This window comes from Aptenodytes patagonicus, chromosome 2 (assembly GCF_965638725.1).
Source record: "Aptenodytes patagonicus chromosome 2, bAptPat1.pri.cur, whole genome shotgun sequence".
Classification (NCBI taxonomy): Eukaryota; Metazoa; Chordata; class Aves; order Sphenisciformes; family Spheniscidae; genus Aptenodytes; species Aptenodytes patagonicus.
This window is the reverse complement of record NC_134950.1, coordinates 137,431,337-137,458,127: the sequence shown is the minus strand read 5'-3', so window position 1 is coordinate 137,458,127 and position 26,791 is coordinate 137,431,337. Positions and strand designations below refer to the sequence as shown.

Sequence of the window (26,791 nt, the reverse complement as noted above, 5' to 3'; positions counted from 1 at the left end):
GAGAGTATGAAATTTTATTCAATTTTAAGATCCTTATAGTATAAAGATTAGTTCAAAGCAATCAGGGAAAGAGATGAGAACTCTTAGCCTGCTGGCTATTGGACCAATGTACCTTTGGTAAGGCAGGGATGAATGGGATAAAAGTTAAAGATACTGTCATAATTCCTATGTGCAGGAAAGAAAGAATAAGTTTACATGGAAAAATTGGAAAGGGTTTAGGAAAGAACTAAAAAAAATATGTATATTGATGTCTGGAAATCTGCCCCACAGTGAGGGAATTTTAGAAGCTCACTCAAGAGAAGGTTAAGACATGACTTGATCCCAGTTTCTCCAAGGCTCCTTAATTTAGCAGACAATAGCGTAGTGAGAGCCAGTGCCTGGGAAATAAAGCCAAAAAAATTCTGCATAGAAACAAATCACTTTAAAGCGGGAAAGTTTCTGCTCATTGGAATAAGGGAGGTGATAGATTACATCTTTTCAAGTCTTTAAATAAAGATCAGATTTCATTCTAAAAATACATGCTTACCCAGATGTTATGTGATTGAAACAAGAATTGTCAGATGAAGTATCATGTCTTGTGCTATACAGAAGGAAAAACTAGTTGATCATAAGGTGCTTTCTAGTCTTAAAATCCATTCAAGTATTTCTTCAGGTTTGAATGTCTTAATTTACAAATTTAACAGTGTTATTCATGATTTTATGCAATATTTTTGGCGAGCATAAAATAGAAACAAAACAAACCCTTGCATAAATAAGGTCATACAGAATCCCATGCCTTTTGTGGCATTTAGATCCAGAACTCGGGCCATTTCAAGATCTCTGCTGCTGCCACCACAGTGTGGGTATCAATATTAACCTACTGTTCTTTACGTGTAATGGTTACCAAAAGAGCTCTGACACACGTACTTTTCCAGGGTGCTACACAGTTAATAAATAGTCCTCAGAATAATATTAGTTGTCAGCATTCCTGGAGTTTATGCCTGGATTTAGGGGGAAGACAGCAATGATATCAGTAAGTGCAGCAAACCACAGGAATTTAATACTGTCAGTCTGGGTGTTTGGACTTCATGGTTTAGATTTAGATTTGCCTCGTTTGCAATCTCTCTGTAAAATGAAGGCAATGATCTGTGTTTACTTTCTCTGGGCAGGGAAGGTAAGAATTTATTCAATACTAAACACTTTAAAGGATACAGCTGTATTTTAACAGAAAAGAAGAGATAAGGGAAGATACGAGACATGACCTCCTAGCTTGAACTGGCATGAAATGGGAGGGAGAGAAAAAAGGGCTCACCTAATGATGTGGGAGAGGAGCTGCACAAGTTTGTGGTCCCAGTTACATCATTTGATTTGTCTCACGCTAGCTACTAGGAATGGGGTGTGAGAAAGAGGGCAGGAAATCCTAATGGCTCTTAGCTCCTTTTAAATCTGTGTCTGCTTTCTTAGGGGTACAAAGAGAAGTTGTGTTAACTCATATACCAATGGAATTACATGCAGCGCTGTAGTGACACTTTGCAGTTCGAGGCTTTTTCAGTTGTGCTTGTGGTCCTTCTTCCTGCCTGCCTTCCTAGCATGTTCCCATTGCGCATTATGCCAGTTCATCAAAACAGCTATTTTCATGGATGCAGTTATTTTTAATTAATGTATGTGGTCAACCTGTTCAGCGTGCCACAACTGCATATATTTTTAGAAGGACACATTTTGCTGTTTATGGCAGGATTAAAACTGGATTTCAGAAAGGATCTCAGGGGGGAAAAAACCTTCTACTGATTACAAAACAAAATTACATTGATGTGGAAATCATTAAAGCAACCTGCTGTGACTTGGTGGTTAAAGGACATAAAAGATACCTTACAGCAAATCAAATGTAATGCAAGGGGAAAAAAACAACCTGCCAGTTCTGTATATGCTCAGGGCTCATTTGAGGGAACCACAGAGGAACTGTGAGGCTGCTCTGCACAGCTTATTGTTAGTTCCCTAGCAGAAGTAGATGTGTCTATCCTGTGTCTTCGATGTTTCTTTGACTACTTTGTAGAGAGATGACGAGAGAGACCTTGGTGCAGCCCTCTGGACTTTTTGCTCCAAATCAAAGCTGCTTCTTTCTGAAGCAGAACAACACTTCCACAGCCACACAAGTCTCTCCAGGCACACAACTTTCTGCTGAAATTCCAGCTACTGATTCATCTCACCCAGTTCCCTCTTTTCCTTCAGAACGCTGAATCTCATTTTCCTAACTTTATAATTAGGGGGAAAAAAGGCCTTCCTGAGCAAGCTTCCCAAGTTCACTCAGAGTTCCTCAGGCTGATGATATTAAACTAGGGTGGGTTTAGCATCTTCACTCCAATCAAATTATGCTTTACCAAAAATATTCTGCTTTTTGCTTTTTTTTTTTTCTTTTTTTTTTCTGCCCCCCTGGAGACTGTGAGTCCGTCTGGCTAGCACTTGTACAAGTTCTAAAAATAGTCTTCAAAATCTGTCTCCAGATGCATGTACAACAGCTTTGTGGAACTTGTTGGAGGTTTATAGTGGAGCTAAAGATGTCACTTTGATACAGGAAGGGAAAGCTAGCTAGAATCATTTTAGGCAGAAAGATTATGCTGTAATATCTACAATGATATGGTAGTCTAATACCAGTTTGCTTTTAGTTATTTGTAAGCTTTTAATTATAAAAGGCTCCTTTTAACTCCTTAGCCTGCCTGGGACTGGGATCTGAAAGGATTAAAAATGGCTTAAACCATTATACTCTCTTTTCCCTCTATCTTCAAAATCACACTCTCAAGGAAAATTTTGGTATAAATATGACTATTTGTGATTATGGCTTACTGCATATAAATTTCCTATTGAATCTGACCTGCCCCGCTGTCCTTCAGACCTCCCCAGACCAGCTGAAGGGAAATTCATATGTCCTAAAGCAACAAATATATATTGAAGATTGTCCAAGACAAAGATTTAAAATGTATTATATGCACTCTTCTCCACAGTTTGCAATGAAAACTGTTGACTGTTATAAATTCAAAACGTGTGTGTTTCTCGTAGGCTGAGGTTCTATGAAATGCCAAGCATAGCCTAAAATATAGCCTAAAATATTAAAACATACATTAAGGACTTACCAGCTAAGTCCTATGCACAAGGTTCAATAGGTAACCCCCTCCAGGAAGAGTGTTGCTTGACCTAGTAAATAACAGCTGAATATCTCTGAGACAATCTGAGCCAGCATCTGCTTTTACAGCAGCATGAATCAGAAATAACTGTGTCAAGGACAATACATGTTTCATCTTATTTAGATTAAAATGGATTTTGGTGCTCAGCCTTCAAGCTATTGGTGTAGATATGTTGGCTGGTCCATTCTGAAAATTGAAAGTTTTGGTTTTCATACAGTTGGTAAGTGGAATAAGTGTCCTTTCAACTGTACCAGTAATGAAAACATACAGAAAATATTTCCATTACAGTTGGACTCTGCATGCAGTTATGGAACAAAACTTCATTAAACGAAGTGAAACATTTCCTAGAATTCCCCTACCACATCCATATATTATGGTAGTTTACTTTGAATTTAAGAATTCTGATCCTCTTTGTATGTCTTGGGTAGGAGCAGTCGTCTTCGTCACATTTGTTCCCAAGTCTCTTGAATTCCAGCTTTGCATTTTCAAGGCTTTTATTAATGCAGCGACCAGCCATTTTTTTTCTGCATTCTACAGGCTTGGCAGCAAAAGAAGAAAAAAACCCCAAACAAACAGTTGAATCTTTTGTTCTCTGGGGCCCAGATCTCTCCTCTCTCCTTCCAGCACCCCCTGAAAAGCAGCAGAAGTGGTGTGGTTGTATTTCATAAGTTACAGTAAGGCTTCAAACATTGTGAGCTTTGAGAATGTATCCTCCTTTCCTTTCCAAAGCTGGATATAGAATAATCACTTATTCCCCTGCACCATCCCATACTCTTACTACCATGCCAGGAAATGAAGGGTTTGTGATAAGTAAATGGGTAGTGCTATGGTGGGTTCTTTCATGTCATTCCTGAGCAGGTTCTGAACTGCAATTCCAAACCACTCTCTAGGATCTAAAGCTATAATTCCTAGTCCTGAGGTGTTGCAAGATACCTCTGTACAAACCGTGATTTTACAGTTGCCCTCCAGAGCTAGTGATGAACATCAGTCAGATAGTTCTGAGGTGGATTTTTGAGTCATTTTTTATTTTACTCTTGCTTTTCTTTGATAAGGCCCTTTTACAGTCTTTGTACTGATGCAATGAGGAAGGGAACCGCCTCTGGTTCTATGATCGGTGTGGATTTCTTCAGCCTGTATGAAACCCTGCAGCCCATTTAGACACTAGTCCTGCCTTGACAGGCTGTGTCCAGAGCTGCAGCAAAAGTGCTCCCAGAAGGGGCACATACTGGGGACAGATATATCCCATGTTTCCTGCTGCTGAGGAAGAGGAGCATCAAGCTCCAAGGAGCAATGCCACCAGCATCAATGGCACCTATAAAGAGCCCAAACAAGCTGGAATGTAGTAGGGGAGACAGTCTAAAAGCTGGTAGGACCTGGGAAGGGGAGCACTTTCCTTGAGCAGAGATGCCTTAACATCTAATTCTTTTGCTATGACAGTACCTATATTCTTTATGAACTTGAACAGTCTCATTAGCAATTACTAACGTACGTAATACATATTAGTATATCAGGGGCTTACAGAAGATTCAAAAGATAAGTGAAGAGAAGCCTTATAAGGTGGACAGTTTTTGACTCACAAGCTTAGCCATCCAACTAATTTTCATGAAGTTTAAGTGAGAGTTAAATCACAGTGAAGATGTTTCCTATGTTGTAACTAGATGGGAAACTCCCTTACAGACAGAAAATCCTAAGATAATTGAATTAAAGGTTATTTTATACCATATATATTCACAAAACAATTTAATAAAATTTCTAGAGGGTTTTATGGCATGGCTTGAATAATAATAAGACTCTATTCACACTTGTCTGGGAACATGGGTATAAATCACCAAATGTTGCCAGTCATCAATAATGCTCACACCTGAAACTCACGTTGAAGTGCTGGGCTTTACAGTACAGTCATAGACTCGCTATGTAACATATAAGTGATTTTATATTAATATTTTATATGAATATTGTGCTGTATATGTTCTGTTACAGATTACATCTCCCATTTTTCATGGCTATATGAGCCAGTAAGTCCTACAATAAAGTTTGGGGTCAGTTAAAGCTGCTGCCTAAACACACACACTGCTTTAACAGACCCCAAACTCTATCACGGGTGTGCAGAATTGCCAGCATGTTCTGACCTTGACCATGCCTCTGTTCAGCCTTCGTTTTTCTCCTTTCTGAACTTGCTTCACCCCTTTAGGAACCTTTTGATGTGTTGTGCAAAACTGCAAGCGTGATGGTTCAGCTTTGCAAGATCTTTCGAACGAGAAAAAAACCCAAAAGATCTCTCTAAAATCTCTGGTTTAGATTTCATTTTATTTGTCATCTTTTATGAAGAAATTACGAAATATACTTCATTCACAAATTGGAAATATTTACATTTTCTTTACAACAAGGCATTGTTGAGGTTTTGATTTATGGCGTTCTTAGAGCATTCTGTCTTTCAAAACAAAGACATTGGTGTTGTTTTCAGCACACTGTTCATTTACACTCTGAATGTGAAATGGGAGCCTTTTGGAAGAGTAATTTGCACTTTCTTTTGATACGATCTACTGGGAAAACTCAGGCTGGATGTATTTGCAATGTGGGGAGGGGGACTGTGCAGATGCGTTGCTGGTACCATGCCACATGGTCTGAAGCCATCATATTACACCAGATGATGCTAAGTGGGGAGGAGAAAAAGATTCCCCTGAGCTATCCTTCCTCTGCCCTCTTCTCTTCTCTTTAGGAATCCTGTGACTGGGCTAAATGCAGTCCAGTTTAATTATTTTTTTCTGGTTTTTGAGTCTTCATGAGAAGAAGAATCTTGAGAAGTCTGTTTCAAATACTATCACAATTCTGAAAAGTTATTCAGACAAAAAACCAAAAGAGAGTAGCCAGGAAGTGAATAAATATTGTATATCCACAAAATGTTTAGGAGACAAATTTTGAACATGTTTCTAAAAGGGAAATGCAACTGTGCTGTTCTGCAGTTGTGACATTTGAGCCATAAAAGCTAAGATAGTTCCATTTTCTCAATTTCTTGAAGAAATTCAATTTTTTCTTCAATTTTTCCTGAAGAAAATTCTAAAACCACTTCTTTCCTTGGAACTTTTTAAAATCTCTTAATATACACTTCCATTGTAAATCAGATGTGGGCCACCATTGCTTAGGTTGTCTGTCATTTCCTGCAACAAGAATAAAAAACACTGATTAAAATTGCAGTTATTTTATGGTGTTTGTTAGTTAGCTAAGGTTGTAATAAAAATTTAACAAACTCTGAATTTCAAACATTCAGAAAAACTTTACATTTTTATTTCGCTTGATAAATCTCACTGTAAAAAAAAAGAAATCACATTTCTTCCTACATAAATTAAGTACATTTGAAAGCTGATAGACTCATTGATACTGATTGAGTTGGACATTACTCTCAGACCACATATACAGCATTGATGGCATCCGTGCAAGTTTTGTGACGTTGTCCTTTGAAAGTGCGTCAACTCAAGCTTGTGTGGTAATCTACAAAGGAACACGATGGTAATTAAGTCTTCATTTCCATTCAAACCTTTTTCTGTGCTGACATGCTACAAACAGATGCCATTCGATGCTAGCTGGGATAGACATTTGGGAAGTAGGTCTAGATCCAAACAGGATCTAAGGGTTTTGACTGCTTGCCTTTTTATGGGACTGATTTTGGTTTTCCCTTAATATGCCAGACTACAATTTTTAGCAGTTCAGCAATTGCTACTCAAGTGGCAGATGAGTCATCATGGAGCAAGCTGACCTGATCATGAGTCAGAATCCTAAAGCACCTAAACCAACATTTGTTTGGAGTTAGATTTTCTAATTCTCAAATTACAATCCAAAAAATACCTACTTAGCAGCTGTCTAAGCCTGGATAGTACCGTCATTAAGCACTTCTCTGACCCTCAAAGCTGCAAAGCCACACAGAGTTTATGCTCAGAACTGCCTTATTCTGAGCAGTCCTAGACCTATTTCATATCAAATTGAATCAGGGTGCAGAAATGAAGTGATCTGCTGCTTATGTCCAATGACAGATCCCAAAGAACATTCAACTATACCCAGAGGAATGGGCACACATAAAAATGCAGTTTGAGCTATTCTTTTTAAAATTCAGGTAGATGAGGTAGAGGTGCCACTGTTGGGCTAGTTCTAAAATATTTGCATGAGAACCAGAAGCTCTTCTCTGCATGGAAAGATTAAATTTACCTCTTCCACCTCCTAGGTACAGTTGAAGAAATTGTGGAAGTGAAGGGATTTGTTTGGCCCCCTTCTTGTGGAAGTTTCTGTGAAGAAAGTTAAGCAAGATTCATTGGGCTAAACAGAGAGAGAGAGAGAGAAAGACAGAAAGAGCGAGCCTGACTCTATAGCATAGTAGATGAGATTCTTGGTAAAGAGAAGAAAATTCTGGGACCTGGTCTTTATTCTTAGTCGGACTCTTGTCTCTCTTCTTTTAATCCACAATATTTGATTTATAGTTTGGGAGGCAGAAAGCAGAACTCAAAGATTCACATAAAGTGGAAGCATTGGTGCCTCCTCTCTCAGGCATTAGCAGCTACATTTTGAAGTAGATCGCAAGACTTAATTGTTGCCTGCACAGTTCTTGAAAGAAGGGATGTGCTATTCCTCTCTACAAAGTAAACTTGGTGCCATCAAACCAAGTAGATTTGCCAGTTAATACTTCTGAATCAAGTATAAGTTTCAAGGAAAAGAAGCTGTGTAAACTTCCTGAATTTTGAACGTTTTCTACCAACCAACTCTCCATTTGGCAGGTGATGGTGTTGGATGTTTTTGTATGGTGCCTTATTCTCCTCACATACTGAAGAGAAACATGCAAGCCTAACACTGAACTCAGGATCCCTAACACTGAACTCAGGATCCCAGTCTGGGGGCTGCCTGCTCTGAAACGAAGCACTATGGTTGCCTATTTGTAAGGGCCTAAACCCTCTGTTGGATCTACGCTGAAGATACCCATCAGCTGGGAAAGGAACCAAGAATACCAAAGCCATTTAATATTAACTATCAGTCAGCCACAGTTTGATAGTAATCTGTCAGAAGACTACTCATGAGCAAGTGTAAGTTGCCTTTTGTCAGCTTTATCACTTGAATCCTCTACAGACATCAGCTATAAGAATATCATAATTTCAGAAAATATTGAAAATCTTTTATTTTCCCCAATATTTTGTTTTCAGAAATAAAAGTATTAAGAAATTAAAAAACGTTGCTGAATTCAAGAAATGAAGGAGCACACAGATTAGAAGCAGAGTGAGTCAATGGTGGCAACATCCAAATAGGAGCATTTGGATGTCTGTAACTAGGGTGAATATTTTAAATACTCAACTTACTTCCAGATTGCAGCATTCACCATGTAGAATTATGTCACCACCTGGAAGCACCATTCCTGACTCAGAGTGACATCACAGCATCAGCCAACTTTGATTAGCTGAAACTATGACTTCCTCTTAGAGGTGGCCCTTCCTGAAGTGACATAACAACATGGTAGCTCCCTAGTGTTCAGCATACCTTGGAGGTAACTCTGGTGTCGGGGGAACCACCGGGCAGCTGGGCAGGTCGGTTATTTCAATACCCCTCAATCTCTAATATAAATATAACAATTATACAATAAATATAGCACAAACAAATGCACATGCAGTACATGTCTATATTACTGTATATCTCTATAAATATACAAAATAGTCTTATATATAAAACACTTTAAAGCTATTTTCTAAATCAGGGCCTAATTTAATGTAAGTTTTTAAGTAGCCTTCATTATTTTTTAGGGGCATGCCTTGAGCTAATGTACTCAAACCTGCCAGCAGCAGGCCATCCACAGGCTGTAGGTCTAAGAAGTCCCAGATCAGACCATCTACACATGCATACTTGATTCTACAACACACATGCAGGGAGTCCACCATCGGTGGGGCGCATCCCACATTCGCTGAGCATGTGCAGTAGGGTTGCTCTGCACATGCATCATGGCCCTTCACCCAAGATAAGAGTTTAAAAGCTCAGTAGGTCAACAGGCCAGGAAGGGAGGCAGTGAACTACTGCTATGCATGGTCATCTTCAGCCCAAATTGATAAGGTTGGCACGAGTTTGTATTTTGAAAGGTTTTTATTCCCAGGCCATTTCTTTTTTTTTTGCCTCTCTCTTTATCTCTCAAATGAACTTCACCTTTGTCCTTGTTGAGGCAAGAGCCTCTTTGAAAGGCAGGATCTAGCCTACCATCTGCAAGACCGTGGTCATACTTGCCTACGTAGCTCATCAGAATTCTGCTTCATCTTAAAATGAGAGGGAGAAATGTATCTCTTCCCTTGATTTTATCACCCTGTTTTATGTTACTGTTGTAATCTATACTATTTAACTTTTTAAAACGTTTCAAACATCTTCTAAGGTGAATTCAGTTTATATTTCTACTTTGAGTCTCATCTCAGTTAAGAAACCAAAGACGAGTTATTTTTACTTAATGGACAATTAACTGCTATATTGTGTTTTGTCAGGGAATCTGAAAACATTCTACAGTCTGAATGAATTAATCCTCGCTCTGCTGTTCAGAGGTCTCAGTAGATATGGTACAGACTGTTGAACTTAACTGTAATGCAAACTTGCACGTGGAGGTTTAGATGGACAGTCCACTTGACTTTTGTTCCCTTCTCTACTCATTTCTCAAATGAAAGGCATTGGATACAAAGTCCAAACGTGGCACAGGGTGTCAATGAACTGAATTTTACTCCTCAAATATTAATCAGATTTGTAAATCCAAGCAGCTGATTTCAAGAATTCCATTCAATTAATTCTTTTGGCCCTACCTGCTCAACTTTGGGAGCTTAAGTTTCAGCACCTAAACATAGGCCTAGACACCTTGGTAAGCTTCCTTTTAACAGAGAAAGGCAATAAATGCTCAGTGCTGCTGCAAATCCGACCAGTTTCATTTAGACGTCTAAAGATGCCCTTAGGTGCGTAGGTTTAGTCGTCTAGGTTTGTGAACTGTGGCTTTTGTGTTTAAATAAACTACTTTATAAGCTGAGTACTTGAGAGAGGAAGAAATTGATTAAATCCTGGAAGCATGCAATGATGTGGTTACAGAAAGCATTCTGTGCTTTTTCACAGTACAATACATGATAATCCATATTAATAAGGCTTCCAATTATTTATGAAGTGCTATATTTAGCAGCTAAGCCCTTGAATAGCTATACAATGGAATTATGTTGAAAATGGATGTACTTCATTGAAATGGATGTACTGCAAATATACAGTACCTAAAAATAGCTCCATATAATGCAACATAATAAAGCTTACAAAGAATGGCAGCGTTTAATCTCCCAGAAGCTCTTTCTCATATAGAACTGAAAACATCTCTTGCCAATTGTAAACGTTAACACGTACAGTAGCATTTCAGGAGAAGCAGAACAAATAAGGGAGGACACACAACTTACTTTTTCTGCCATTTCATGGGAGTGATGCAATGAATGTTCTCTTTCTGAGAACATTCGCCTTTGTTCATAGCTGGCTAGCCGACAAGTGAGCCACGAAGAAAGGGTGCAACCACCAATTCCAATGCATGCAAGAGACATGGAGGCAAGATGCAAAGAATAGAGAGCAGACGACTTCTTTGTCAGAGCACGAAGAAATTGAAAATTTAAGATTCCTCCGATTAGTCCACAGATGCAACAGGCAGAAAAAAGTATCATCTGTCAGGAAAGACAAGAGAGGTTATGTCACAGTAACATTTTTAAGAGACAGATTCATTCATATAAAAAATGAGACTAGCCATAATTCAATGCTTCAATAGCATCATGGACTCAAAACACTGCACAGACACTCATTTTTAACTCCTTCAGCTCCCACAGAGCTCCAAGGGAATACAATACCTTCTGGTGTACAAGGGTTAAGATTGATGTTGCATGTAAGATAAACTTGGGTTGAATGAGTTGCTCATGTTAAAAGCTAGTCAATGGAAGGACTCCTAGGACACAAATCTTCTGATTTCCAGCGTTTCATTCAAAACAGTAACATGACAGAATGTGTCGTAATTTTCTGTCGTGCAGTTCCTCACCACTCCTCAGGAGTGAACACCTCATGTATTCGCAGTGAATCTCTCTTGCTTTGTGTGCCATCTGACTCTGCCTCTTGTTCAATTCTAATTTGTTCAGTCAGACAGCAGTTTGGAAGCTTTCTACAGCTTTTGTGGGGACTTCATTCAGGGTGAATGTGCTGGACAAAGAAGCAAGAGAAACAGCAAAGAAATCTGTGATGCAGCTCCACAGCAGGTCAGTGTGGTGACTATGTGTTTGTTTGTTTGTTTGTTTTTAACTTGGTTAAAATGTTTCTGGGAACTTTCAAAGGATGTGAAACAGGCTGCAATTAGTGAGACATGTTTAAAGACCTCCTATCGCTTTAATCACAAAGATGCCACCCTGGTTCAGGATGTCCTTGAGCCACAAATGACTCAAGGGCAAAAGACCTTATTATGGAGACACTGCTAAATTATTCTTATTCACTTCCCTTGATACTACTGGCCTGTCAGATGTCGATCTAGATGGGCCTTTGATATTACTCAATATAGCTTTGTATATGTACTTATCTACTGTGGTAGGAACAATTTATGGAGCCTTACAGATGACTTCGGTACACAACTGGGATGAGAATTCATCAGGAATGTGGCATTCAGGCTGTATGCTGCAGTTCACTGGGAAGTGACTATTCCATGAGACCACCAGAACAGACAGCTTTTAGAAACTGGTTATGGTCCACATGCTTTAAGAAATGAGACTGTCATTGTAATAGGGTTTAGGATAACTCATTGATACTCAAAAATAATCTGAGAGAGATCTTGATTCCCTTCACACTTATGCTGTTTTCATGTGACTTCCATCTCTATATGGCAGAATAATCAAGCTGACAGAAAATTAAACCAGACATTATCACTTACAATAGGATCATGTCTTTAACATAAAGTTCTGCTGTGACTTGTGTAATAATAACACCATTTTGCTGAAGTCAGAAAAATGACTGTACTTCTGATTCTTAGAAGAAACAGAAAACATCTGTCATCACTTTAAAACTGGCTTATATGTGATTCTGATTGCAGAAAGAACTTATTAAAACAGTGAACAGCTACGATATCTAGAATCAAACTTGGTCAGCAGCCTCACTGAGGTGGCAGCCCAGTGGTGGTTTTTGAAGGAGAGAAGATACAATCCAGTGACATTATGGGGGAGCTTTTTATTGCCTTGGCATAAATTTGTGCCGAGGTTTTCCATCCATATTTATCCAGACAGGGATAAATAGGGATGCATGGCTGAAATAGGCAAGACCTAAATAGGCCATTTCAGAACTGCCTTGTTTTGCTTGATTAACCCAAAGTGCTGATTGCTTTTTTGGACTGCTGACTTGCAGTTTTTACTGTCTTTTTATCTGAAACACTTGGACACAGAAAGCCCCCAGTAAGGAGTTCAAGTTAGATAAGTATGCCTTTCAAATACTTATGTGTTATATATGCAATGGAAAAACTTACAACAAGTCCAGATTTTTTTTTGGCGCACAATATTCCACATATGCCACAAAGCAGAAACTGCAAAGAAAAAAAAACAACACACAATTATTTCATCATTTAAGGTCTCAAGTTTAAATCCTGCTGTGTTGCTGTAGTGATGATCACAACAGTAGGTTAGGCAATGGTTACAGTTGTTGTCAGCATTTTTATCACAAACCTTATGTTCCAGGAAGTTATAAGTCAACCGTAAACACACTTATCCGAGAAGAAGAAACTGGAATGAGAAGTCAGACTGAGGATGATTACTCATAAAAAAAGGAAAAAAAAAAAAAATTCCTACTTTTAAGCTACTTGGGTAAACAAAACCTGAAAAAAAAGCCCCAATCACAAAGGGAACCAATTGTTGCATCAAGCATTAGGCAAAAACTGATTGACAAAAACAGAAACACCCCCTTCCAGCTGATATGAATAGGTGTTAATGCTTTTTAGTGACCTGCATCAAAGACCAATGACGATCTCTGATGTATCTTCTTCCTCCTACAAAAAAGTTTAAGGAGGGAAACAGCAAACAGTCCCTGAGGGAACAGTCATGATAGGAACTACAGTAGTTGTATGAAAGCAATAAGGCCTTCTCCAAGTGTCTGTAATACTGTCAAAAGATTTCTTTGATACCTCATAAACTCCTTTATTAAGAAATCTATGCTACTTATTTTCAGTAAAGCTAACCCTACACCTCTACTGGGAAGTAATTTTATAGTTTTAAAACTGGATTTTTCCACATCCTTTTTGCATTGAGATGGTATTTCTAGCAAAAGGCTCTGCTTGACCTTGATTTAGGATTAAATCACAGAACAGACCTGGCTGTTACATAAGAAGTGAAAAAAATTAAGCAGTTTCTATACAGCATTCAGGGTCCGTGTAATATATTGCATGTACATCTCATTTACCCTCCAAAATATTGCAACTTCAGTATCTCAGTTGAGAAGATGCTTTAATACATAGTTTATCTCCCTCCAACTAAAGTAGTTCATGCATATAGCTAAGCATAAGTCTTGAGATGTATTTTTACTCTGAGTTAGTAATTATAACCATAATTAATATGGTTAAATTTTATATATTATTTACCTCTACACTAAGCATGGGATGTGGACTTAATACTAATCTGATTATGGAGAGAGCTGGGTCATGTAGACCATGGTGTTGAATGGCTCAGCACGTACCAGGACATACAACTGGTAATTGCTACTAAAGCTCACCCATTGGTACAACAATCAAAAAACCAATGGGTAGGGCTCCTTCTGCCCCTTTCCCACAGGCAGAGGAGATTTCGGCTCAAAACTATCACATCTGCCTTGTAAGTTTTCACTCAGGCTTTCTGTGAAGTTTTGGAGTTTCACTCCCATTCCTGTCATTGCAGACTGCCTTCAACTGAAGGCATGCTTCAGATTTTTGCATGTAGTGCTTTGTATTTCTCAGAATTAATGCAGAAACCTCAAAAAAATTTTTGTTGAAGACATCACTGTAATTAAGTTCTATTCAGTCAGACTTGATAAAGCAGATTAATAATATCATTTCTCTCTGTAGTGATTGAATAGGATTAAAAGGAAAATTCTGTATAAAGAAAAATGAGTTCTGGAAAGCTTACAGAAAGGATCCGGAAGATACTCTCAAAGATAGTTTCAACTTGTAACAAGTGTATGTTAACTAGTTTAAAAAGCTGGGGTTTTGATAATTTGCATTCAAAGCTGAAAGAATAGGTCACCCATTTTTTAAAAATGCTTTAATTCTGCTCCTATTAGAGTTAATGGATTTTTTACCATTGATTTCAATTGGAGAAGACTTTCTATTTCCATTGTACAGTCTTTGCTAGCCAGAAAGGAATGCAATGAACAAGTTATATTAGCCTTGCATATGACCAAAGGAGCAACGAGCAAGTTACAGGTTCACTCAGCATTAGAACCCACCAGTTTGGGCAGTTCTGCTGTTCTTTACTATTTTTCAAGGACAGGACAGACACTTTTCCAAACCACCTTTATATAGTGCCATATACATATATATTACCTAAGGTATTTCCCATTTGAAATCCAAAGAATAGTGAAGGAGCTAATCTGCAAGCCCTAAGGTGCTGGCTTCTCAAAAACAAGGAGTGACTACTGTATTCCATAGTTAAGGTATCGGAGGGACTACCTGGAGTAATGATCTGGATGCAGGAGTCGAATGTACATTAAGTAAGTTTGTCGGACTAAATTAGGAGGAGCTGTGGACTCCCTCGAGGGCAGAGAGACCTTACAGGGAGATCTGGATAGACTAGAGAGCTGGGCAATCACCAACCATATGAAATTTAACAAGAGCAAGTGCCGGATTCTGCACCTGGGATGGGGTAATCCTGGTTATACATACAAACTGGGGGATAAGAGGCTAGAGAGCAGCCCCACGGAAAGAGATCTGGGGGTCTGGGTTGATGGCAAGTTGAATATGAGTCAATAGTGTGCGCTGGCAGCCAAAAGGGCCAACTGTGTCCTGGGGTACATCAAGCACAGCATAGCTAGCCGGTTGAGGGAGGTGATTGTCCCACTCTACACTGCAGTGGTGCAGCCCCATCTCAAGTACTGTGTGCAGTTTTGGGTGCCTCAACTTAAGAAGGACATCAGACTATTAGAGTGTGTCCAGAGGAGGGCGACCAAGGTGGTGAAAGGTCACAAGGGCAAGACTTACAAGGAGCAGCTGAGGTCACTTGGCTTGTTCAGCTTGGAGAAGAGAAGGCTGAGGGGTGACCTTATCACAGCCTACATCTTCCTCAAGGGGTGCAGCGGAGGGGGAAGTGCTGATCTCCTCGCTCTGGTGACCAGTGATAGGACACATGGAAATGGTATGAAGCTGCGTCAGGGGAAGTTCAGGTTGGACATGAGGAAAAGGTTCTTCACTGAGAGGGTGGTCGGTCACTGGAACAGGCTCCCCAGGGAAGTGGTCACAGCACCAAGCCTGTCAGAGTTCAAGGAGCATCTGGACGATGCTCTTAGTCATATGGTTTAGTTTTAGGTAGTCCTGCGCGGAGTAGGGAGTTGGACTCAATGACCCTTATGGATCCCTTCCAACTTGAGATATTCTTTGATTCTCTCATTCTACGATAATATTTTATTGTGTCAGGGTCTGTATGTATACTCTGTATGTATTTTCTCTCTCTGTACATCTACAATATTTATATACATACACAAGGAATAAGGTGTCCTGTAGTTAAAGAACTCAACAGAGAACTCAGAGGATTTGGGTATCCCTGGTTCTCCTACATTCTTCTGTGTGAGCTTGGGAAGCTCATGCAAAAATTTTATAATCCATATGACTACGAGACAAGCAAGTTGTGAAACTGAATGCACTAGTGTGCCTGAACATCTTAAAAACCTTGGTAGAAAAGCACTTGGGCAGTAGCAAAGGTTTAATATTATTTGAGGTTTTTTGGATGACAGTGTGTTACATTCACAGAGAAAAGGCTTGCCCAAAAAACAGTATGGTTATTTTTTTATGACAGCAGGCATTTTGCTATTAAAACCAGTGGATGAATTTGAGCCACAGTGTCAGGCAATTAACCTCATGCAAAGCTTTGAAAATGTTGAGCCAATTTTACCCCTCACTTCTGAGACTGCAGAGGATTCTGATCCACTGGAAGCAGTGGAAACCTGCTTTACAGAGAGAATATTAGCAATACCCGGGGCTCAGGAACACTGCTCATGCAGAGTTGCCTTAGCCAGTCTTCTCAATGTAGACCTCTAGAAAGGTTAGGAAGTCAGTGGGATATTATGTGATTGACTCTGATCATTGCTTTTGATAGATCAGCTAGGGACTCGAGAATTCTTTTGTTGGTGCTATAGAAATTTCCTGTAAAATTTTTAATGTCGCAGTGTTGTGATCAGCGGTAGTGAAAAGTAGATGGGAGAAACTACACTAGCTCTTTGTAACAGAAAAAGCATGCGAATACAAATTAGACTCAAAAGGAATTTCCTATGTTTGTTCCTGTTCGTCTTTTAATTTTGAACTCTTCTATTGTATAATACTGCCAACTGGAATACAGCCACCAGGGGCTCTGCTGTCTTGCCACTCTCTGTTCTTGGCTATCCTGAAAGACTTCATCTTCATGTCAATATGTCATACCATTTAAACTTGACTTGTAACTGTTGAGCTACTCTGGACTACAGTTTACCCATGACTAACTAATACTGTCACGTGAGAACTTTCTCCTTTCTACATGATCATTGATTGTCCTCAGTCAATTTTTACCAACCTTTTGGACTCTTTTAAATGTAGTTAGATTTTCTAGCCGTGTCAAACCTGAAGTGAGTTAAGGCAAACACATGCTGAAAATACAGTAAATCAGGAGTGGAAAAGAAATATATCACTGAAGATAAGCTCCTTATAAAGAATGGTCAGTTGTTGAAGTGTTCACAACTCATGCTGAGAATAAGGCTGATACATTTCATGAAGGATAAGCTAAATTAGTAAGCCCTCCAAAATGCCCTGAGATCCAGAGAGGGACCTTCAGCTGGGACTTGTTGAAACAGATGTTTCACTGTTGGACTTTCATTTTAATTATTATTCATCAGAAAAATCATAAAGGCTAAAAGATCCAAAATCTCACTTAAAAACCTACATAGATCACTATTTGCAACCAATTCCCATTACTTCTGGGGTTACTTTTGGTTGCAGACTTATTCATACCTCCTATGATATATGATGTTTCGTGTCAAGACTAGCAGAGGAGGCAGGGATTGAATGTATCATCCAATAATAGATAGGGGCAGAACCACTCTTGGGTGATGGGTAAAAAATCCAAAGAAAGACACTACAAAGCACAAAAGGTACTTAGAGACTCAGTAAGTGCCTCAGTCTCCCTTTCAGTGAAGATTTGCTGGGGACCTAGCAGAGGCAGAGTCCCACTGATAGCACTAGTGTGATTGCAAGGTGATCCGGTGGTGTCTAACTGTCTGTGGAGTCTTTGCCATTCACGCTGCAGCTGGGCCTGCTTATGTTCAATATGCATATTTGAAAATATCTTTTTTGGTCTGTTGAACTTCGGAATAAAGAACCAAAGACCTCCCAGAAAAGGAGAATGTTTATTTTGAGCCTGCTTTAATTTACTTTATATTAAACATGGGCTTGAAACAAAACCTCAGATCCAAACACCCAGAAATTTCAGTAAGGAGGCTGAAATCTCAATTTAGATTCAAGTTTTGTGGTTTGGATCCATCCGTATGTCATATTTTCTGGAACAAAAGACTTGGCCTCTTTCACTTTCTCCTGGAAAAAAGGGGCTTTCTTACTGGTAGTCTGAAAAAAAAAGATTCAGTTTTAGTTATATCTACAGAGAGCCAAAAATTTGTTGGTTTCCATCATGCAGAAGAAAAGGAACTGTTTTTATTTTGTATATTGAACCTAAGAAACCTTTCTTTCTTCTGTTTTGAGGTGGCAAAAGCAATGGTGAATGTAATACCCTTGAGAAAATGAAAACTGTCTATGGAAAATCTTTCTGGAGAGAGGCTGAAGAAAATAGTAGAGAAAACCTGTTGAATATAAGGACTGATTGATCCCTAGTTAGTGTTCATGACAAAGAAGCCCAAACTACATACACTGTGTGGAAAGCCCTCCAGTGTTTTGGGTCATCCATATGTATCTGATGAAATAGGGGAAGGGAAATTACTTCAAATTTGAATATAACACAGTGAAAATGCAAGCATATTATACCTATCAAATAATCTCCCACTTAGAAGAATAAACCATCAAAACAGAATCAACAGCTTCACTTCTGTCTACTCTTGTCAGGGAGTAAACCGGAAAATCTGCGTTCTACATTAAAACTGTATAAACATGGGACTGCCACAAGAACACCCAGGAATTTGAAATTAGTAATGTCTAGAAAGGACCATTCTATTTAATAATCTTGTTGCTTCAACTCCATCCAATTGAGAAAAAAGCTGAAATCCCTAATGGATGAACTGAGCAGAGAAGGTATCTCAATTATAACTCTTCTTTGAAGCAGTACTTCAGACCAAGTTAAGTTTTCTTAGTGCAGGCATAAAGGGCCAAGAATCCACTCATGAAAACAAAGGCATCAGACGAGAGAAAAATTACAACGGGCAACAAGAGCAAGCCTAGATAGTAGGTTTGCCTGTTACCTCCATAGAGAAACACAATAATCTTTGCAAAAGGGGGATGGAAACTTCTAATGTCATTGTTGTCCCATGCAAGGGGTTGTGGTGACAGGAATGTCTAGCTGGCTACAAGTCATCCAGATCCAGAACCAGAAGCAACAGTATTGCCACAACCCAACCCCATGTCCCATCAAATCTGTCATACTGAGAGGGGGGCTCTGCAATTTGAGGTAAGACATGGTGTTAAAACACGTCTAATCTGAGCTAACACCTTGACCTGGCAGTGTGCTCTTTGGTCATATGAGCTCAGGTGGTGCTACAATTCCCACTGATTCAAGCCATATTCAAGCAGTTTAAATTCCATCCCAGTCCCTGTGATTAGTGTTTCCGTTCATCTGGTTCTAGGCCTACAGAGATGCTTTAAAAATGGGAAATGGTTTTTAGAAACAAGGAAATTTAGAAATGGGTCTCTCAACCTGAAAGTCTACCTGCCGTCAGTGATTCAAAAAACCTCTGGTCATCTGGAAAAACACGTTTTCAGCACAAAATAATAGTATTTATTTACTTGTTTAGGGCCTATCAGAATAACAAATTGTAAATAATGCTTTTTGTTGGTTTTGTGTCAAATATTTAGTTTAGCATGTGACTGCTTTAATCTCAAAAAGTAATAGATTAAAGATTATTCCCTGCAGGTGAACTAAAGTCTTATCTCAGCAAAACATTTAAGCATATGGTTAAGTCAGTCTATATTCAACAGATTCTCTTAAATACAACCCAGGAACTACAAGTCCCCTTGGACAGACCGTCTTCCAGATTGGTTTATGCTTCTGGAGTGTCTGAATGATAAAGAAAACCTACTGAAAGACTTCTCAGCTGGAGTGAATTGTCTTGGTTCCATGCAAGGCAAGAAGCTCCCACGCTTGGTACATCCTCCCTCATCTATAGGTACAGAATTCTCTCCAGCTTCCACTGGGCTCACTGACAGTGCTGCGATTCATTTCATTGGGAGCAGGAGCGAGCCAGAAATATGGTCAGTTTGATGAAAATGCAATGCACATGTGAAAATAAAGTAGGATCACATCTGCATTTTGTCTACATGCTAAACAAAAATGTGAATTTTTTAGTGTTCTTTTGAAAAAAAAAATAGTTTGTCTCTTCTTTCCAAGGGAACTTGGCAGCAGTAAAAAATAGATGCAAAATTTAATGTTTTAAAATTTTAGGCCACCAACATTGATTTAACAGTCTAAAATGATGTTCTTGCACTGGGAGAGTTCCATACTGACTGAACCTTTTTCTTTTTCTTCAAATCCTGGATAAAAAAAAGTCATTGAAATAAAATATTTCAAGTGCCAATTTGGAGCAAATTTCTGTAGCCAAACTATAAATGCAGATTTTTAATGGGCAGGCAGACTTCCACTGTGCTAAAATCACAGATCATGGAAACAATGACTCTGCCCCTACAGACAGACAGACCAACCAACATCCAGAGAATGCATCTCTCTCAAATACGTTTAGATATTTGTCTTTATAAGGGAAGAAACTATTACTGTTGAGGGGCATAGCCATAAGTGAATCATCAGGTCTCTCTCTTGCAAATGAAGATAGATGGCATATTTGACTACAGATGTGGCTTTTGTCTCTCATTCTCTCTCTCTCTGTGACAGAATCTCGTTTCTAGAGATAATTTATTCACCACTGCAGAATAAATGAGAATTAGAGCCATCTACATATGTGTGTGTGAAGATTTAGTCACTAATCATAGTGATGGTGATGCAACCATTATGTTCTAAATATAGATGGGAAAGTATGTGACCATTTAAAAAATATCTGTGAATACTTTTTGAAAGATTATCTTCTGATTTTTTTGTTTGTGCAAAAGCCTTTGCTATGGATGCTGTCATTCTTGCTATGTTAGTGTTAGTGGTTCAGCATGCTCATTGGTTGGATCATTTCTATAGGACGTCATATAACTGACTTGGAATGGTGGATTTCAGAAATATACCTCAATTTCTGGAAAAAAAAAAAACCTGGGAGACACTGAGTACAGCCTGTGGAGTAGATTGCACCAGTACAATCATAACAAAGAGAAAAAAAATCCAGAAATCAACAACACATTCACCTTAGGTTATATGGGACTGGTTTGGTTTTTTTTTTTCAATTTAGCAGCTGTGGCCTATTTTAAAAAGAACAGATTGGATATGATGTAAAATAAATTGGATAGTCATCTCCACGTGCTCCAGATAATTTCAGAAGTCAGTCACACCTTCAGTTGTTTTCTTTTGGCTACTTTTTAAACAACTCTTACTATTTTAATCCAGCTCAACTCCAAAGAGAACAACAAATTTAGAAATCGTTTTCCCATTTCCATGCATTTTTGGTATAGACATTATCTAGGCTTTCCATTTCTTCATTTTTGTATACTCCACTTTCCCTGGCTTGCTTACACATAATGCAGGACACGCAATGATTCAGAGCACTTCAGCCCATGCTTAACTTCACTTGTATCTCTAATCTTGTGGGTGGGATTCACATGCTTAAAGTTAGGTCCGTTAGTAAATTATCTGGCTGAATGGAGACAGTGAACAATAAGAACAACTCTTTTAAGAAGAAAGCTAATGCGCGTCAAATGGAAAGCATCATAGGGAGGCAAGTATAGGAGATAGAATGTGCATGATTTTACGATGCCCAAATTTTAGGAATTCAGGTTAAGGTTTCCATGGTGATGCTATCTTCATCAACTTCCTTATGAACTTGGGCCTCTGCTGAGTTCCACCCACATAAGCAAAGGATAGAACAGGGTCAAAAATTTTCAGTATAGTTCCAGGTAAATTACAACAGGACACATGACGCTCTTCAACTTAACTCCAGTGTTTTACATCCTAACATGTCAAAGTATTAGTTTTTCCTTTCATGTCCCATTCTGTTCCTTATTGTTAATTTTTCAGAGGAAAACCTTGATTCAAGAGTGTGAATTGGAAAAAAATAACATTTTATGCAAGACGTATTTTTTAATACAGGCAACATGAGCTCACTGTAAGATCCAGTGAGCAGAAAGGTGGTTTATGCTATTTCTGCAGCAGGACAATTCTGAGGATTGTGCAAACAAACCTTTCTCCAGTTGTTTTAATTTGGACCTAGCTACCCATGGCCATAAGCATCCCTGGAGAACGGTAGATCTCTGGCCCCTTTCTTGTCCTGTCTCACCTGCTAGTCCTCTAGTCAGGAGAACACAACCTAACAGATAATTTGAACTGCTGGAGTGGTACAAAGAGGGTGCTGTAATGGTGACATTTTAGACCAAAGATCTTTAGTTCAAGGCAAAGTAAGTAAGCCTTTATAACCACGTCACCCCACTCTGCACAACTCTGCGAATTCTCATTTCCTCTGCTACATGAAACATAAGCTGCTTGCTTCCACTTTACAGTTTCATTGTGGCCTCTCTCTGCCTACCCAACCTGCAGCTGTTTGCTCAGTTCCTAGCAGTTTATGCCTGCCTCTCCTGGCTCTGGTTGTGGGCATCCTTTACTCACTTGTTACATTTTCAAACAAGTCCCTTTGGGTTCCCGTCCATGCAGACTCATATATGGGGAGAATTTCCTATAAGCATCTGCAAAATCACTTCATTGACCTCTGTCTTATTCCTCTCTAAAACTCTACCTACGAACAGCTTGAAATCAGCCAGACTGCTGGTGTCTTAATGCAACCACCTGTTATACCAATCAATTTTGGTTTGTTGTTTCTTCATACTCCCTTACATCCTTTTATCCTACATCTGTCTCTTGCTTTGATTATAAGGTCCTTGGAGCCAACATCTAATGTAATAGGATCTTAATCTATGGCTAGTACAAACTCGGGGGTAACAGAAACCATAAAAATGAAGAGGCAGTTGTGCAGGAAATGTGCATCGTCATGAAATGGTATCAGCTGTGATAGCGTTGTCACAAAATGCAATCACTGCGTAAAATACTGATCTCACTGACTGGCCAAAACTCTTTGACTTCAGTGAAACCCAGGATATTGCCCTCTGTCATTAAATCTTCAGATAGACACATGTTTTTGAGTAATCTTTTTTCTTCATCAGCAGTGATCAGAAACCTCCCTCTTTGAAGTGATTTTGATAATATCATTACCTGTTGGCCACTGTCTTATCTTATCTGGTCTTCATTCTCATTTCTCACCTACCCGTTCTGCAGTGCAGAATTATGTGTGTTTATACACTGCCAAAAATATTTATGACTGTTGTCAATAATTAATAATTATTAATAATTAATAATTATTGACAGAATATTACGTGAAGCACTTTGTCAGAATGAATCTATAAATTACAGGAGGTTACGCTGATGAATAACCAAGAGTGTTTTGCATTTATCATCTTATCTCAAGCAAATCAAACAATCCTTTTAGAAATACTGCTGTACAATCCAAGCTGGCCAAAACCAGCTTTGGAGTTCAAAAATGCCCACTCATGTTTAGGCTGAATATTCGATATTTCCTACTCTTTGTTTCATAAATATAAATAACCATTTGGAGGAAAATTCTTCCTAGAAACATGCATATCTCAAACCGAAAAAATAAGAAACCTTTTTGAGAAGTGGGAAATGCTCTGTGATATGAACATGCTGCTCTATTAACCCATTATTGGTGTTTGATTTTTTTTGTTCATTTCACAAGAAGCTCAGGGTGCCAGATCATGAGAACATATCTTTCCTTTTCCTTCCCATTTCCTCTTTCTCTTTTTCCTCCAAAAGCTCAGAACTCAGCTGACATACCATCGACATTATTTTAAAGCACCTTTTGACAGTCTCGTCATAAGGGACAGGGCTGTCCTTTTTTAAAAGCAAAACTCACAGTCAATTTAAAGATTGTAAGCTATGGCCCGTGTTCCACTCGAGGCATCGGGCTTGCCCAGGTGTGAGAACGGGTTCACAGGAAGTTCAATTGTTCACAGCAAAATTGAAAAACGAAAAGGAGCGAGAAAGAAGGGGTCTGCCCCCCAACACACACATACATCTCTCCCCCCCGTGCCTCCCCCCTCGCCCCACGAGTATGCAGACTGTACCCCATGCACATCGGAAATGGACCCGGCGAGGCTCTCGGCGCAGCATGCACACACGGAAGGGAAGGAAGGAAAGGGAAGGGAGGGGGATGCCTTCGCACGGTCTGATCATCACCATAAAGAGTTAAAGAGAGAGTGAAATGGCTAACGTACACACACCCCGCTCCATACCGGAGAAGAGTCTCCCAGCTGAGGTTTATGCTCTGTGAGGACCAGGCTGAAACTGACCGCCCCCACGGCCACGCTGGACACCCCTAACCCTATCTCCAGCACGGAGAGCACCAGGAGGCTCCCGATGATCTGGCTGCTGGTGCACATCCTCCCTCGGTCATCCTTCCTTCCCGATCAGCCGGGGAAACCGCGCATCCTCCTTCTCCTCCGGCGCTCCCGCGGCCCTAAGTCGCCCCCAAACTTTTCTTCCTTCGCCGGCAGCCGGGGCGGAGCGGCGCATCCGCGGCCGGCGGGCGCTGCCGAGGGGCGGCGGGGCGGCCCCGGCGCCGCCGGGCCCCGCGCAGCGCCGCGCAGCGCCGCGCCGGCAGCGAGCGCGGCCCCGGCGCCGCGGAGCTCTCCAAGGTGCCGGCCCGGCGGCGGGGACAGGGCGCCGCTGCCGGCCGGCTGGGCAGCGCGGCGGGCGGTATGCAGCAGCACGCTCCTCAGGGGCTGCGCCTCCTCCGGAAAAGTCGACCTTGTCTGATCGCCTCCTGCGCTCTCATTGAAATGACCTCACTGGGATTTTTGGTTTTTCTTCTTATTTCTCTCCCCCCCTCTCTTCCTGGGTTGGGGGTGGGGGGGAGAGGAGTGTGGCGAGCCCACCCCGGCGATATTTATGTATGAATCTAGACCCAATGCACTGGCGAGGCGCTACGGCAGCCCCGCCCCAGGGCCACAAGGCACGGCACCTTCCTCCGGTCCTCCCCCCGGCACCCCGGCTCGCACACCTCCTCCGTCCCGCGCCCGACCGGGCTGGCGGCAGGACAATGCCAGCTGCAGGCTGCCGCCACGCAACGCTTCCGTAAAAGGTGAGCCCCCTCGATGGGGTGTGCGCAGGCCTCCCTCACCCCAGGTGCTGCTGTCAAAATTCGGGAGGAAGTCCATCTTCCTCTTGTATTAGTATAAAGGCTGGATCCTGTCATGTCTCACCGCTGCAAAACTCTCTGATCTCTTCCGAAACACTACTGCCGAAATAGGCAGCTGCTGTAGCCATTCTCGTCACTCTGACAACGGCCAGAACTGTGTCAGTCCTGAAGCAAAATGAGCAACAAAGCAAAATATAACAAGAGATCCAGAGCTGCTACTCGAGCCATACTGCGTTGCTTAGTACCAATCTTTATTCTGCTGCCCAGATACGGGGAATGCTTTGCCACTCCGACTGCAGTTTTACAATCCAGATGTGCTGCACAACATGGTAACACACAAACACTCAATCTAGCACCTTGGGTCTCCTAAATATGGATCACCAACCTACAAACACTTACCTTAACAACAGGGCAAAAGTGCTCCTTCAACAATTATATCCCCAAAATCTAGATCATGATTCAAAAACATCAGTGTCCTGCAGGATTTAGCTAATTTTCTCTATATACATTCTATTTTTTCACTCTAAACATAACATATATGGAATTTTTCCTTGTATGCAAAAATCTAGAATTCTTAACCTGTGTAGAAATCCCACACTCAGGCATCAGAATCCAGAAGGGTGGTCTAGACTTATCCATTATTTTGATGGTACAATTTGAAGGCAAGAGCATAAGATTAGCAAAGTCCTGCCTGAACTTATTTTTGGGGCTCCAAAACCTGTCTTGTGTTTTGAGAAGACAGCCGTTGAACCACTGTCATGGGGGGAGACAGGATGCTGAAGTGCGAGTGAACAAGCTATACATAGGTATTATATACACTTGACAAGATTAGATCCACCATTACAGGCCAGAGTTTAGATCTCATTTGTAGAAATCTTGCATACTTAAATGCTGTGAGTGGAGTGAGACAGGCATCAAAGTCTGTCACCTTAAGCTGTTTATGTTCTTTAGGTATCTGAGAGTGAGAGAAAGGGGTCCTAAGATAGGATCTTAGTGCTTTCTAGTTTAAAACTTCAGCTGTTTCATATTTTCTCACACTTTTTCCAGTTCACAGACAGGTGACTACATCTGAAGGAACGCTGCATTATAGTTAAAGCTGAATTGTCCCCTTTTCATCTCATGTTTTAAATGGCACCTGACATCTCTTATCATTAAAAATCAAGGCACAGCATAAAAGTTCCTAAGCTACTATATTTATGTAGGAGGATGGAGAAAGCACAGATTTTCAAGTACCCACATGGGTGTAGGAAGGTGTTTCTGCAATGACAGTATCCTTATTATGTCAGATTGTTATAAATGTTAAAGTGTGCTAAGGTGCAATGATTTTACTGCTCAGAGTATATATTACCAGGACTATAAAAGCCAGTGGTGATAAGAGGGGAATTGCATAATGACAGATATAATTAATATATTTAATACTTGCACCAGATAGAGTGCCTGTCATATGAGGATAGAGCTCATGTGACAGAAATAAGATTGCCATAAACAGCTTGTTTTATGTAACGTTTCCACTTCAGTCATAATAAGCTGTCAGAAAGATGGGGGAAAGACACCTTGTGAAAAGTGTGTCCTAGATGGAGATCACTTCATGTGGCGGTTATTAAAACAGGGATATAAAACTGGAGCCCAATGGCAGGAGGGGAAGTGCTCTGGGTGCCTGCTTTCTAATCTGTAGACTGCAGAGAGGTGAAGAGCTAAGCAAGACCTCAGGCAGAGTTAACAAGACTGCCCAGGAGGAGCTGCAGGAGTTATCTCTCTGTTGCACCCTTTCAAATGAAGACAGGAAGGAAATGTAATATTCTAATCATTATCTTTTTAAAATTAAAAGATACAGTCTTTGTCCATGTAATCACTTTAGTTTATTTGTACTA

At 40.1% G+C, this 26,791-nt stretch overlaps 1 protein-coding gene across 7 annotated transcripts; it reads right to left on the bottom strand.

Annotated features, from left to right (window-relative positions):
- Positions 1-5,446: 5,446 nt before the first annotated feature.
- Positions 5,447-25,090, bottom strand: TMEM196 (transmembrane protein 196). 7 transcript variants are annotated; one of them, XM_076332335.1, is made up of 5 exons: positions 24,903-25,090; positions 12,670-12,726; positions 10,589-10,843; positions 8,673-8,746; positions 6,249-6,316 (listed from the first exon to the last, which is right to left on the bottom strand). In XM_076332335.1, exons 1-5 carry the CDS (start codon positions 24,975-24,977, stop codon positions 6,310-6,312), a joined length of 468 nt encoding a protein of 155 aa, XP_076188450.1. In that variant the 5' UTR covers positions 24,978-25,090; the 3' UTR covers positions 6,249-6,309. The 7 variants fall into 7 exon arrangements, with proteins under 7 accessions (XP_076188447.1, XP_076188449.1, XP_076188450.1 ...); XM_076332330.1 differs by lacking the exon at positions 24,903-25,090 and adding an exon at positions 23,998-24,297; XM_076332331.1 differs by lacking the exon at positions 24,903-25,090 and adding an exon at positions 24,004-24,297.
- Between the last annotated feature and the right edge of the window lie 1,701 nt (positions 25,091-26,791).

Bases quoted from the DNA above. Each gene is read 5' to 3' on its own strand.
- TMEM196 (XM_076332330.1), bottom strand. From the start codon at position 24,162: ATGTGCACCAGCAGCCAGATCATCGGGAGCCTCCTGGTGCTCTCCGTG. The intron at 10,844-12,669 runs GTAAGTTTTTCC...CTTTCCTGACAG, and splicing joins AAAAAAAATCTGGACTTGTT to ATGATACTTTTTTCTGCCTG. The intron at 8,747-10,588 runs GTAAGTTGTGTG...TATTTATATTAG, and splicing joins CCCATGAAATGGCAGAAAAA to AGATTGAGGGGTATTGAAAT.